Below are 14,324 nucleotides of genomic sequence, written 5' to 3' on the forward strand. Positions count from 1 at the left end.
AAGTGGTCCCTTCCAGCTCTATGATTCTATGAGTCTGATCCAGATCAGGAGGAACAGATGAATGCATAGTGCTGTCTTACACTGAGCCCTTTTATGCATGGGTAGTTTCCGCTGGATATACTATTCTCATAATGCACAGTATTTGAACTTGAATTTCCAAATCCCTATGGACAGGGACTTTTCCCCCCGAAGAAATCCCTGGAGTACTTGGGGTTAAATGTATGCATCACCGGGGAAAACGTGGAGCTTCAGAACGAATGGCGTTAACTGAAGCTAGTAGCTGCGATTCACCGCAGATCCTCCCGGCTTTCCCCTCTATTTTCCTCCGTTGCCTTTTTCCCGGCCACTTTCTGTGGTTTGCGTTTGTTGGACGACTCGACTATTAGAAAGGCAACCACACAACTGAAAACGGTACAATCACAGCAGGATAATACATAAGACCAACAATGCAAAGGAACTGGATCTCAGAATCAGAGAACGGTGCACTAAAAGCAGTACAAAAAAAACAGTATAATACCTACAACAAACAATTAAACAAAACTGGATGACAAAATTAGAGAAACTGTGACAACAGTATCGTCCTGAATCCTGGTTTCACAAACTCACTATAGTTAAAATAAACCATGGTTTTGTCGAAGGCTTTCACGGTTAGAGTTCATCGATTCTTGTAGGTTGTCCGGGCTGTGTGACCGTGGTCTTGGTATTTTCTTTCCTGACATTTCGCCAGCAGCTGGCGTCAGGAAAGATAATACCAAGACTACAGTCACACAGCCCGGATAACCTACAAGAACCGATAAACCATGGTTTCTCGTTGTGTTGGAAACTATGGCTGAGCAAGGTCAGGAGGGGACAGGAATGCAGCTATAATGCCATCTGTTATGTTTTCTTCATTACGTGGTCATTCTTTTCTTCACGTTTGTTGATGTTATACACATCCTGAGATGCTGGACACCATATACAAGGTGTGAGCCATAAGCCATGTTTTAAGGCACATGGACGAACTATTTTAACATAAAGCCACACAAAATAAAAGGCTTGCTTGCTTGCTTGCTTGCTTATTTATTTATTTATTTATTTATTTATTTTGCCTTGTACAATGTTTGTATATATGTCAGGGTGTGTATTGTAAAACTGTGTATGTATGACCACTGAGGAAGGTCTGTAAAAGGCCAAAACACGTCTGGTCAGATTTTGGTCCATTTTCTCCAGGGGAACTAATCTCTATCGGCTGGAGATCAGTTGTAATAGCAGGAGATCTCCAGCTAGTACCTGGAGGTTGGCAGCCCTATAAATATATAAATAAGATGGTGGCCCATATCTTTGTAAGAGGAAGAAGACAAGTTGGTTTTTATACCCCAATTTTATCTATCTTTAAGGAGTCCCAAACTGGCTTAAAATCACCTTCTCTTCCTCTCCCCACAACAGACAACTTGTGAGGTAGGTGAGGCTGAGAGAGTTCAAAGACAACTGTGACTAGCCCAAGGTCACCCAGTAGGCTTCATGTGGAGGAGTGGGGAATCAAACTCGGTTCTCCAGATTAGAGTCCACCACTCAAGTGGAGGAGCGGGGGATCAAACCCGGTTCTCCGGATTAAAGTCTGCCACTCATCTGGAGGAGTGGGGAACACATGAAACAGCCTTATACTGAATCAGACCCTTGGTCCATCAAAGTCAGTCTACTCAGACCAGCAGCGGCTCTCCAGGGTCTCAGGCTGAGGTCTTTCACATCACCTACTTGCCTAGTCTCTTTAACTGGTGATGCCGGGGATTGAACCTGGGACCTTCTGCATGCCAAGCAGATCCTCTACCACTGAGCCACGGCCCCTCCCCAAACCCGGTTCTCCAGATTAGAGTCTGACGCTCTTAACCACCGCACCACGCTGGTGTCACCCGCTGCAGAGAGTGACTAGGTTTTACAAGTCACCTGTTGGTCTTCCCTCTCGCCCAGGCTCCGAGTCCAAGATGCGGGAGGTTTGCGCCGGCTGCAGCACCCCCATCGCCGACCGCTTCCTGCTCCGGGTGAACGAGCGCTCGTGGCACGAGGGCTGTGTGAAGTGTGCCGCTTGCCTGCAGCCCCTCTCGGGCACCTGCTACTGCCGCAACAGGCAACTATACTGCAAGCATGACTACGAAAAGTAAGTGCTCCGTCTTCTCATCGGGCAAATGGATTTGCGCTTGCGGGTTAAAGACGGTGAGCCCCGGAAGGCAGGCTGGTGTTGGATAATTGTGAAGGGGCCGTGGGGAGAACAGAATCATGCTGATGGAGTTGCTCCAGATAACCATGCGGCCTTTTAAATGTTATGGTTTCAGACTTCTGCTAAGTGAACTTTGGCCATTTATGCTCGGTCATTAGCAGCACGTTCCAGGCTGAAGTGCCCCGCATATTTTTTTGAGATTTTCGCACTGAGCCGGCGCATACCTGCTTCGCATTTCTTAAGAGCCCCTTTAACGCGACCTTTTGTGGTTGCTCTGTCTCCACCACAAAGAACCCCCTCAAGGAACCATGCAAAATTACAGTCGTGCATTAGCTATGCACACGGCGGTTGCTAATGGCTATGCAAACAGGAACGAAGTAGCAGGCGAGTGGGGTGGTGGAATTTCTTCTTTTGCATCAGGCATTTAAAATAGGCATTTTAAAGGTCGCATTTTAAAAAAGAGTTTTTAGGGAGCATTAAAATTGACCCTGCATAAATGGCCTTTGAGTGCTGTTGTTTTTCGGCAGCTGGTTGTAGGAAGGATGACAACCAAGGATCTGCAGAATAACAGACATGGTCCCTGCACCTATCTTGATGCCCATCCAGACTCATTCGGTGGGCACAGTTGGTATAATATAATTAAACCTCAAAATACAAAAGTTATGAAGGACATATACTTATAAATATAATTTATCACATACAAACATTTCGCAATAGGGAAATTGTTCAAACATCCATATAATCAATTGGGTGTTGAAAGGGGCTTATGCCAACATGCATTCTATTGGATATACTCTTTGCAAACCTTGGTTCCCAATGGTCTAAATGAAAAATATGACTGAAGTGCTTTTGCGTGAAGGATTGTTGTTAGGACTTACTGATACTTTAAGACATTTTTTCAGGTGGAAGAAGAAGAGGAAGAGGAGGAGGAGTTGGCTTTTATATGCCGACTTTCTCTACCACTTAAGGGAGACTCAAACAGGCTTACAATCACCTTCCCTTCCCCTCCCCACAACAGACACCCTGTGAGGTAGGTGGGGCTGAGAGAGCTGTGACTTGCCCAAAGTCACCCAGCTGGCTTCTTGTGTAGGAGCGAGGAAACAAACCCGGTTCACCAGATTAGCCTCCACCACTCATGTGGAGGAGTGGGGAATCAAACCCAGTTCTCCAGATCAGAGTCCACCACTCCAAACCACCACTCTTAACTATACCACCCTGGCTCTCAAGTGGTTAAAGATATGCAGCTGATAGAATTTGTAATTATTTCATGACCCTGAGGGTTGTGTAACTGTGTAAATGGAATGAGGAGTTGGTCAGATCATATATTATTCTGGACAAATAAGGCCAGTATGAAGTTCGATACTGTATGTTAACTTTTGTGGTAGATGCATCACTGCGTGAGGTTTTATATTTGATTAGAGACAAATGTGAAATTCTGATGAAGATCTTTACGAAACGGGATTAGGAACCGGCAACCCGTCGTATTTATCAAATAGTACTGAAGATGATTTATTGTTATTTTTCTACCGATACCGAAGAGATGATTTACAGCTTTATTTAATAACTGATCTACTGGTGTTGCACTATTGAAGAAATATCCACGACATATGGAAGAACAAACTTAACAGACTCTTGATTCTATGCCAGTAGAATTATTGTGGATTGTAACCTTGGATGTATTTTAGTCAGTATATATAGGCAGTCATAATGTTTTTACATGATAAATTATATTTATGAGTATATGTCCCTCAGCCACATACTTTTGTAGTTTGAGGTTTAATTACAGTGTTGGTGTGGCATAGTTACTGTTTTGTCTAGAGCCAGCGTGGTGTGAGAGCCAGCATGGTGTGAGAGCCAGCGTGGTGTAGTGGTTAAGAGCGGTGGTTTGGAGCGGTGAACTCTGATCTGGAGAACTGGGTTGGTTTTCCCCACTCCTCCACACGAAGTAAGCTGGGTGACCTTGGGCTAGTCACCCTCTCTCAGCCCCACCCACCTCACAGGGTATCTGTTGTGGGGAGGGGAAGGGAAACTGATTGTAAGCCGGTTTGAGTCTTCCTTAAGTGGTAGAGAAAGTCAGCATATAAAAACCGACTCCTACTCCTCCTTCTTCTTCTACAATGCCACCATCCATTGTCCAGCCCACATTATTTCACTTTGGAAACGTGCAAAAGCACCACTGTGCCATGTGTGTCTCTTTCTTGCCTTCCAAACCTGCGGGAAAAGTGCGCGTGTTTCGCCACACTGTTCTGTTTGGGATCGTAATCAGAGCTCTAAATCCCCAACACAGTTACAGATGATCCAGGGTCAAGGATTCCAGTGTTTGGAGTCTCGTGGCATCGAAGAGGTGGTGTAGTTTTGACTTCAAAACCTATTATTTCTGTCCAGTGGATTTTGGCGCTTAAGTTTTGAACTGACTACATCTGTAAAGGGACCCGAGCTTGTAAATGCCACACCGCAGGCGTTGGTGCAAAGATACCATCACTCTACCACTAGGGTTGCCAGGTGCCTTCACCACTGGCGGGAGGTTTTTTTTGGGCGGAGCCTGAGGAGGGAAGAGTTTGGGGAAGGGAGGGACTTCCATGCCATAGAGTCCAATGGCGAAAGCGGCCATTTTCTCCAGGGGAGCTGATCTCTATCGGCTGGAGATCAGTTGTAATAGCAGGAGATCTCCAGCTAGTACCTGGAGGTGGGCAACCCTATCTACTACTGATACAACTCTGGGAAGTGCAGGCAACCTCAGGGATAAGGTTTAGCTTAGGAATTAAAGGGGTGGTGCCCATTTGGAATATGGAGAGGCCTGTTGAACCTTTTGAAACCCAAGTGGTCATATGAATCTGCTTCAGACTGCTGATCCATCTATTGTCCAGCATCTGACTTAGAATGGCTATCCAGTGTCAGAGTAAGGGATCTGATTATTATATTAAAAAATATATATATTAGATTTTTAGAGTACAAAATAAAACAGGAAGGGGTAGGGAGGGAAAAGTAAAAATAAACATATATTCTTGTGACAATCCACCACATCTGGTACTTAACACATTAGCACATTATACTTCTAAATTAAAATTAAAATATTCATTACAATTCTTCTAAAGTCAATATTCATAATAACCCCCATAATTTCTATTTATCTAAAATGCTAGTCTCTATATTTTTTCTTATTTTCTATTACAGAATTTTATAGTACTGTATTACCGGTATATATTGTATTCAAACTACATTAGATTTCTCAACCATTGAATATCTTATTCATTCAGTATAACTAATTCATTTTATTAAAAAATCTATACTGTACCACAAAACATAATGTTAATTTCACTACAAATTGTTTCTCTATCCGATTTTGTCATAAAAGGGTTGCCACTTGTCCCAGAAAGCTTCCAGAGGTTGTTTCTTTATTAAACAAGTTAGTTTGGACATCGTTGCAAAATCCATAAGTTTCTGAATCCATTCTCTTTTAGTCGGTGTTCTTGGGTTTTTCCAATATGAAGCATATAAAAGTCTCACTGCTGTTGTAGTGTATTGAAAAAATTCTCTTTGTATCGGGTTAACTTGTTGGGGAAGTATCCCTAGTAGCATGTATTTGGAATTTAAATCAAAGTTGATATTTAGAATATCTTCAATAGCTTTGTGTATCATCTTCCAAAATTGCTGACTTTTGATTTGACTAGCTGTCACAATGGAGCCTGGCAGACAGATGTTCTGATCTTCTGGCTGCCATAGGCTTGGTTGCTGTGATGTCATGGAGGGGCAGGGCAGTCCAGAGCTAGACAGGTAAGCAGGCCTGGTTGAGGTGTACTCTAGGCTTGCCAACCTCCAGGTACTAGCTGGAGAGCTCCTGCTATTGCAACTGATCTCCAGCCGATAGAGATCAGTTCACCTGGAGAAAATGGCTGCTTTGGCAATTGGACTCTATGGCATTGAAGTCCCTCCCCTCCCCCAAACCCCGCCCTCCTCAGGCTCCGCCTCAAAAACCTCCTTCCGGTGGTGAAGAGGGACCTGGCAACCCTAGTGTACTCTCAGGGACAGTCAGTGCCTTAAAGTCAATAACTGAAGTCTGCTGAGCAGTTTTGGAGAATTTCTACAGGCTTTGCTTATGCTGTGAAGCTTTCGTCAAGGAGAGAAGCTTAAGAGCAGTCATCTTCGATGGGAAGATGGATCCGAGTGACGAGGAATTAATTGGTTGCCATGTGAACGGACTGTGTGACTTCGCTCTGAGCTTGGAGAGGGAGGGAATGAAAGCTGCATTCAGCCGGCGGCAAAACAAAAGTCCGTTCTGCAAACTGGAAAGTCAAATTCTGCGAATGGAATAAATAAATAATAAATAAACGAAGCACATTTTAACCTTTGGGTTCATTTGGACAGAAATTGTTCTGCATCTTTCAGGTTTGGTTTTTCAAATAATTGGGAAGCGTGTGGCAATGATGAAAAAGGACAGGAAGGGCATGGGGACATTCCTAAGCCTTCTTTCACGGCCATGAGGACTAGAAACGTCCTTTCTCTGTAATTAAAAAAAACTGAAATAACAATCAGATAGTGTCATTCTGCGCGAGATTCTCCGACTATGTAGCAAAGCAACAGATATATGTTGGGCCACAGCTAACTCGGCTGCTTTACTGCTTAGAAAGGAGACAAGTTATTGATGGCATGTAGAACAGGAAGCCAACTGGATGCTATTTCAACCAGAATTAAGGTAGCAGTTACTGGTGCAGAATCCTCTGTTGTGCCAGTTCCTTGATCACTAATTTGACTCCTGGAATCCTTCAGCAGGGGTTACGGCTGCTGCCTCCATATTGTTTTCGCTGCTTCCTGCTAGATCCATGTACCCTGGACTACAGCTCTTTTTCCAGGAGGAAAATGATTTGACATACACCCTGTTTCATGGATGTTCCCGTTACTCATTGCTTTCTGAATGGTTTCTTCTCGTGGGTGCACGTTTTACTCATACTGCATTATCTGTTTTTATAGGTTTTATGCAGTCTAGTCGTTCTCACGGGAGACTCTTGCACTCACAGTTGCACTGCATCATGGCTCTTGTAGTCTTTAAGCTTCTGTTCTGAGTTGGCCTGGAATACATGGAGCAAAACACTGAACAGTTTTTTGGCACAATGAGGTGCTACAAAACTGGTTCAGGTCAAAGGAGGTGATTTGAAGTGAAAGGGCTAGAAGTACTCTAGAAGACAGGATGCTTGTTGCCAGGATGTTGTAAATGCTGAAAAGTTTCTGGATAAGCATGCAGAGTATTTGGCAAAAGCGTGAAGGCCAACTGAAGTTTGGGGTCAGCATGCCGGATCTATAGAGTTGCTGAATTAGATTCTGCTGCTGGTACCGACAGATATTGTGGCAACTATGCCTTCAGGTAATATCAGCAGACCTCTTTTTTGTGAATCCTGCAAGGGTAAAAGCATCTGGTAAGGGGTCAGGGAAAGATTCAGCAGGACAGAATTTGGCAATTAAGTGTTTATGCCCTTCCAGCACAACGGGAAGAAGAGTTGGTTTTTATATGCCGACTTTCTCTACCTTTTAAGGAGAATCAGACTGGCCGACAATCACCTTCCCTTCCTCTCCCCACAACAGACACCTTGTGAGGTAGGTGGGGCTGAGAGAGTTCAGAGAGAACTGTGACTAGCCCAAGGTCACCCAGCTGGCTCCATGTGGAGGAGTGGGGAAACCAACTCAGTTCTCCAGATTAGAGTCCACCGCTCTTAACCCTCTTTATCAGATGCATGAAGTAGGGTTGCCAACTGCCAGGTAGTAGCATGAACTGGGAACCTACTGGTTGCACGTATCAGGGAGTGCGCAGGTTAGGGTTGCCAGTAGGGTTTCCAACTGCCAGGTAGTAGCTGGAGATCTGCTAATTCAACAGATCTCCAGCCGATAGAGATCAGTTCACCTGGAGAAAATGGCCACTTTGGCAATTGGACTCTATGGCATTGAAGTCCCTCCCCTCCCCAAACCCTGCCCTCCTCAGACTCCTCCCCAAAAACCTCCCGCCAGTTGTGAAGAGGAACCTGGCAACTAGGGTTTCCAGGTCCCTCTTCCCCACCGGTGGGAGATTTTTGGGGCGGAGCCTGAGGAGGGCAGGGTTTGGGGAGCGGAGGGACTTCAATGCCATAGAGTCCAATTGTCAAAGCGGCCATTTTTCTCCAGGTGATCTAATCTCTATCGGCTGGAGATCTGTTAAATTAGCAGATCTCCAGCTACTAGCTGGCAGTTGGAAACCCTACTGGCAACCCTAACCTGCGCACTCCCTGATACGTGCAACCAGTGGGCTCCCAGTTCATGTCAAAGGAAAGGAACATCGGCAGAGCACTTGGCCCGGCCCGCATTCCTTCTGACACTATAGCAAGCTGGGAAAGGGCCCTGGTACTCGCTCACCCTTCGCATGTTTTTGGAATGATTAACCAGCGCTCCAGCCCCGTTATGTTCCTCTGCTGGGCCCAGCGTCAAGCCTAGGCTGGGGAAGAGGAGGTGGGAGCCTTATCTCCCGCCCCCTCCCCTAGGCTTTGATCATGGCTGGCAAAGTCAGCAAGCAAAACAAAAAGGGCCCGGCCTGCCAAGCTCGCCCTCTTGTCAGCTGCAAAAGAGCATCTCAGAGGTTACATACTTTTGGTGTTCTTCATGGGGCTTCTGCCAGGGCCCTGCGGCTGGACCGGCGAGATAGTGTGCAAACTCTCCCATCACTACGGGTTGCCAGCCTCCATGTGGCGGCTGGAGATCTCCCACTGTTACGACTGATCTCCAGCTGATAGATAGGGTTGCCAGCCTCCAGGTACTAGCTGGAGATCTCTTGCTGTTACCACTGATCTCCAGCTTATAAAGATCAGTTCCCCTGGAGAAAATGGCCGCTTTGGCAATTGGACTCTATGGCATTGAGGTCCCTCCCCTCCTCAAACCCTGCCCTCCTCAGGCTGCACCCCAAAAACCTCCCAACGGTGGCAAAGAGGGATCTGGCAACCCTAGGCCCTCCACTAAGCTTGCCAGCTCCAGGTTGGGAAATACCTGGAGATTTGGGGGGTGGAGCCTGAGGAGGGTGGGGTTTGAGGAGGGGAGGGACTTCAATGCCATAGAACCAATTGCCAAAGCAGACATTTTCTCCAGGGGGACAGACCTTTGTCGCCTGGAGATCAGTTGTAATAGCAGGAGATCTCCGGTTAGTAAATGGAGGTTGGCAACCCTATCTATGACATTATACGCCACTGAAATCCCTCCCCCTCCACAAACCCCACCTTCCTCGGGCTCTACCCATACAATCTCCATGTATTTCCAACCCAGAGCTGGCAACCCTAGAGGGCATACACAGTTCTTCCCTTCTCTGTTTTATCCTCACAGCAGCCCTGTAGTATACGTTAGGCTGAGAAAGAATAACTGGCTCATATGGGGGTCATCCAGTGAGCTTGATGGTTGAACAAGGATTTGAAACCAGGTCTCGGTTGTCCTTGTCTGATATACTAATAGACCACACTGACCCTAACTTTATCCATATTAACGGCACCAGACACACACACCCCAATGGTTATATAAGCAATCCTGCAGGAATGACGAACCTGCTTATCAGGATACTTACCTGCTTAAGAGAAATGCCTCTTCTCTGGGTCCACAACAAGCAGAGTGAGTCTGGGGTGATCCATCATTTGCACAGACGCTGTGACATCTGAAAAGGCAGCTACCTAGGGTTGCCAACCTCCAGGTGCTAGCTGGAGATCTCCCGCTATTACAACAGATCTCCAGCCGATTGCGATCAGTTCACCTGGAGAAAATGGTTGCTTTGGCCATTGGACTCTATGGCATTGAAGTCCCTCCCCTCCCCAAACCCCATCCTCCTCAGGCTCCACCCCAAAAACCTCCCACCAGTGGCAAAGAGGGACCTGTCAACCCTACAGCTACCTGTGTTCATCCTACCCCAACAGGTTACCCCAAGTGGACTGGATATTGTCTCTGGTCCTTTCAACTGCATTATGATGTCATCAAAAGCCCATCTCCATGGCTGCTGGTGATGTCACAAACTCCAGGTAGTCACATGGTTGAACAAAACAAGTCTCTGGATCCTCATTGCCTAGTAGGCTACAGGAACAAACCAGTGGGCTTGGCAGATGGGAATTTTTGTTCCCAGCTCTGGAAGGTGAGAGAGAATCTAGTTAAGATCCATTGAGCTGGAGATCTTGGGAACAGAATGGGAAGGGGTTTAACAAGGGAGCTGGGCTATGTCTAAAAGAAGAGTTGGTCTTTATACTCCACTTTTTCTTTACTGTAAGGAGTCTCAAAGTGGCTTACACTCACCTTCTTTCCCCCCTCCCCAACAGGCATGCTGGTTTTGTGAAGAATAGCCCTGTGACCTATGCCACTCCAAGTGGCTGTATGAAGATTTGCAATCCAGGGTTCATTATAATGTCACAGAGGATATTTGGGGGGCGCAGCCCTCTGTTTTCACATGGATGACTAGGATTTAGAAGGCCGTTTTTAGAAGCTCCGGAGAGTCATTTAAAGGTAGATGTATTGTTTTCAGAATTGAAGGGTTCTGGTTTGGTCCAACCTTCCCAACACCAAATCCCTGGGTTCTTTCCTAGTGAAAAGGGAAAATGAAGCGGAGCTGTGATTAATTGTGAATGAGTTTGGTTTGTTCGGGTGAGCAAGTTAAGCTTCGAGAATCTGAACCACATTGAGGTTTGAGGCAACGTTGCTTTTGTGTGGACCGGTTTAACCAGCTGGCTACCTGCTCCTCCCCGCCAAACGTAAAAGGGACTGGCGTACTTTACTCCTTCATTGTTTGTGATTGTTCCTGCCAAGTACTTGCAACATTGCTCAAAAATTTGCCGCCGTTTGCAAAAAATGACTTCTTTTTTTTGGGAGGCGTAACTGCTATGAGACTGTTGGTTTATTTTACTTGTCCCAAGTTACCTAGGCATGGCTTCTGCTAGGTTCCCCCCCCCCCCATTCTTGCAGAGACTGAGAAAGAGGAATTTCTTTCATGAAAATAGCTAAAGCTTGGTTTGCAGACAGGCTGACAAGAGGTTCAGTCAGGGGAGATCGACGGTTAGGGTTGCCAGGTCCCCCTTCGAGAGATTTTTGGGGCGGAGCCTGAGGAGGGTGGGGTATGGGGAGGAGAGGGACTTCAATGCCATAGAGTCCAATTGCCAAAGTGGCCATTTTCTCCAGGTGAACTGATCCCTATCGGCTGGAGATCAGTTGTAATAGCAGGAGATCTCCAGCTAGTACCTGGAGGTTGGCAACCCTACAGACAGTCCTATAAGATGGCAGCAAAATCCAGATGTGAGCGTTGCCAGTAGACTAATGCTTGTGACATCCCAAGATGCTTTTTGCAGTCTTGCAGCTGTTTTAAAAATATTCTGGCTTTGTGTGTGTGTGTCCTTTTAAATTAATAAAGGGACGGCTGAATGTACATGTAAATCAATGCACATGCATTGCTTAATTTTTTTTTTAAAGCTCGGTATGTGAAAGGGGGTGAGGACAAAGGCTAACCCACAAGTGGACAGGATGAAATGTATATCTGCCAAGCAAACTGTATGGCTCAGCTGAAGACAGAAGCACAATATCTGTCTGCAGTTGTTATGTGCAAATGTACTGGAAGTTTGCCAGTCCTGTGGTTCACGTGTATGGAGAATCCATACATGCATGCAAAAAACAGCAACTGCACATACCAAGCACTTTGCAGGAATTGCATGCTCCTGATAAACATGGACGGTGGGTTCCCAATACCTGGGGCCATTATGTCTGAAAAGGGTGTAGTGCAGAGGTCCCCAACGCTGTGTCCGTCAGCGCCATGGCACTCGCCAGCACCTATTCTGGCACCAACCAAGTGTTTTTAGGAAGTGGGTGGGACCATTTTGTGCCTTATCCCACAATACTGTGTCAGAATTCCAGATTTGCCTGAAAAAGGTTGGGGACCGTGGTGTAGTGGATGAAGAATCCAGCGTTGTTGTTTTTAAAGTGTTCTGCCTGTCTTTATCATCATGGTTACACTAAAGGGAGGGAACACTGTAAAAGCCACACAGGGGTTGCCACCCCACTAAGCTTGCCAGGCCCCGTAGCTCCACCGGCGGGAGCTTTCTGGGGCCATGGCTGCGGCGCGTGATGCACACACATGCACCCAGCACAACACGCCTACGTCATTTCCGGGTTTATGTGGAAGCAATGCAAAAGCTCTAGCGATCTTGGCTAAAACTCTATGGTTTCCATAGAGTTTTATCCAAGATTGCCAGAGCGTCCGCGTCACTTTCAGGTTTACCTGAAAGTTATGTGTTGCTTGCGCGTGCGTGCGTGCAGTGCCCGCCAGCCATCAGCTGGTCGGCGGGCAACCTGGTGGATCGGCGGGATTTTACCTGCCACCACCAGGCACTTTCTTTCACCACCAGGCACTTGGCAACCCTACACCCCACTGAGGATGTGCTCTGCATTCTCTCCACGCTGTATGCTAGGGCTGTGCAAAAAAAAAAAAAATCTGGTAAATTTCGGGTTCGGGTTTATTGGCCCTGATTTTTTCGGTAAACCCAAAATAAGCCGAATACCCATACTGGTAATGTCCATATTACAAGGAGGCCAGATCAAATTATTTCCATCCAGTGTTCGTTGGGTTTCTTGATGAATTTGATGCGGCTAAACTGGAATATCTGTTGTCTGATAGAAACCACTGGGTATCCAGACAAGTAGCCAAATTTTGTCTAGGGATATGTAAGACACGGGGCAACGATACTAAAGCTGATGCAGAGTTTTAAACCCATTTGACTAGCTCATATGTTCATGCAGCTATTTGTTGTTGTTGTTGTATTGAACTATTGTTGTTTTAATGATATTTTAACTTTGTAATTCTGGTCTAGGACCACAATAAATTATAATAAACCCTGGGTACCCATACCAGTAAATATGGGAATTCGGCTTATTTCCGGATTTACTGGAAGAATTCGGGCCCATTTATGGGGATTTTTTTAAGCCCCGGGGGGGGGCATTTTTGGAGGCAGAGTCCCTTAATTCACAGCGTAGCTTGAAGGGACTATCCTGGCACGACTCTCGAAGTTTGGTGAAGATTGAGTAAGGGGGTCTGATTTTATGGGGTCTGGAAGGGGCCACCCGCCTCATAGAGAAACATTGCGAAGTTTGCAATATTTCTCTATGGAGGGGGGGACTCCTTCCAGACTCCATAAAATCGGACCCCCTTACCCAATCGTCACCAAACTTCAGGGGTCGTGCAAGGAGAGTACCTTTAAGCTATGCTGTGGATTTGGGGGCTCTACCTTTAAAAATGCCCCCCAGCTGAACCAGAAAAGCCAAATAATTATTTGAATAATTATTCGGCTTTTCCAGGAATCTCCTATTTGGCTCGGCTGATTCCGCTGTTGTTGTTGTTTTTTCAGTAAACCCGAGCCGAAAATAAGCCGAAATGGCAGTTTTCTGCTTTATTTTCAGCTCGGGTTTACGGCTATGCACAGGCCTAGTGTGAACCAGCTAACGCTGTCACATGCGAAGCTGTCTTTGGATGGAAGCAGTTGCTGGTTTTTGAGTGGTGCTCATCCCAGCTCAAAAGGAAGTAGACTACAATGTTTTCAAGACATTTTGGGGCAGATGTCTGGCGCATTACACGGGAGAGCCCACTCAGTCTTGGCCGTCTCCTCGAAAGCTTCCCCTTAACTGTCCAATCTTATCTCTCTCTCTCTCTTCAGAAGAGCTAGCGCAGCTCCTTCCCCGCCGCTGATGCAACGCTTTGGCAGCCAACCTGGACAGGGGTAATAAAAATACCAGGATTTGCCCACTCCCCATTAATGCGTTGCCAGAGGTCAGGAAGGAGAGAGAAAGAGACGTGAGCAAGAGTTGGCTGTAGTTTGGCTGCTTGGCTCTTTCAAGTAGCCCTGCAAAGAAGGAGCTGGGAGTTGTGGTGGGTCATAAATCGAGGGCGAGCCTGTGATGTCGATGACAGGAAAAGGCAGTGGTGTGGTGGGATGGTTTCCTTCAGCTCCAGACAAATGGCCCAAGCTTGCTCATGTATGGGAAGAGCTAGATCTGTCAGGCAGGGCAGGGCAGCAAAGGTAATGGAGAACTTACAAGAAGCTAAAGTTGGGGTGTTGTGGGATGGCGTGGTGAGTACCTGGGTTCAGATGAGGATTGCAGTCTCTGGGTT

At 46.4% G+C, this 14,324-nt stretch overlaps 1 protein-coding gene across 2 annotated transcripts in view; it reads left to right on the plus strand.

Annotated features, from left to right (window-relative positions):
* Positions 1–14,324, plus strand: part of LOC130482363 (LIM homeobox transcription factor 1-alpha-like) — a 94,917-nt gene that overhangs the window by 21,031 nt on the left and 59,562 nt on the right. For both annotated transcript variants that reach the window (XM_056855073.1, XM_056855079.1), the window contains exon 3: positions 1,948–2,134. In XM_056855073.1, coding sequence (XP_056711051.1) covers positions 1,948–2,134 — 187 coding nt within the window. The remainder of the gene's footprint in view (positions 1–1,947; positions 2,135–14,324) is intronic.

Source organism: Euleptes europaea, chromosome 1 (genome assembly GCF_029931775.1).
Source record: "Euleptes europaea isolate rEulEur1 chromosome 1, rEulEur1.hap1, whole genome shotgun sequence".
Lineage (NCBI taxonomy): Eukaryota > Metazoa > Chordata > Lepidosauria > Squamata > Sphaerodactylidae > Euleptes > Euleptes europaea.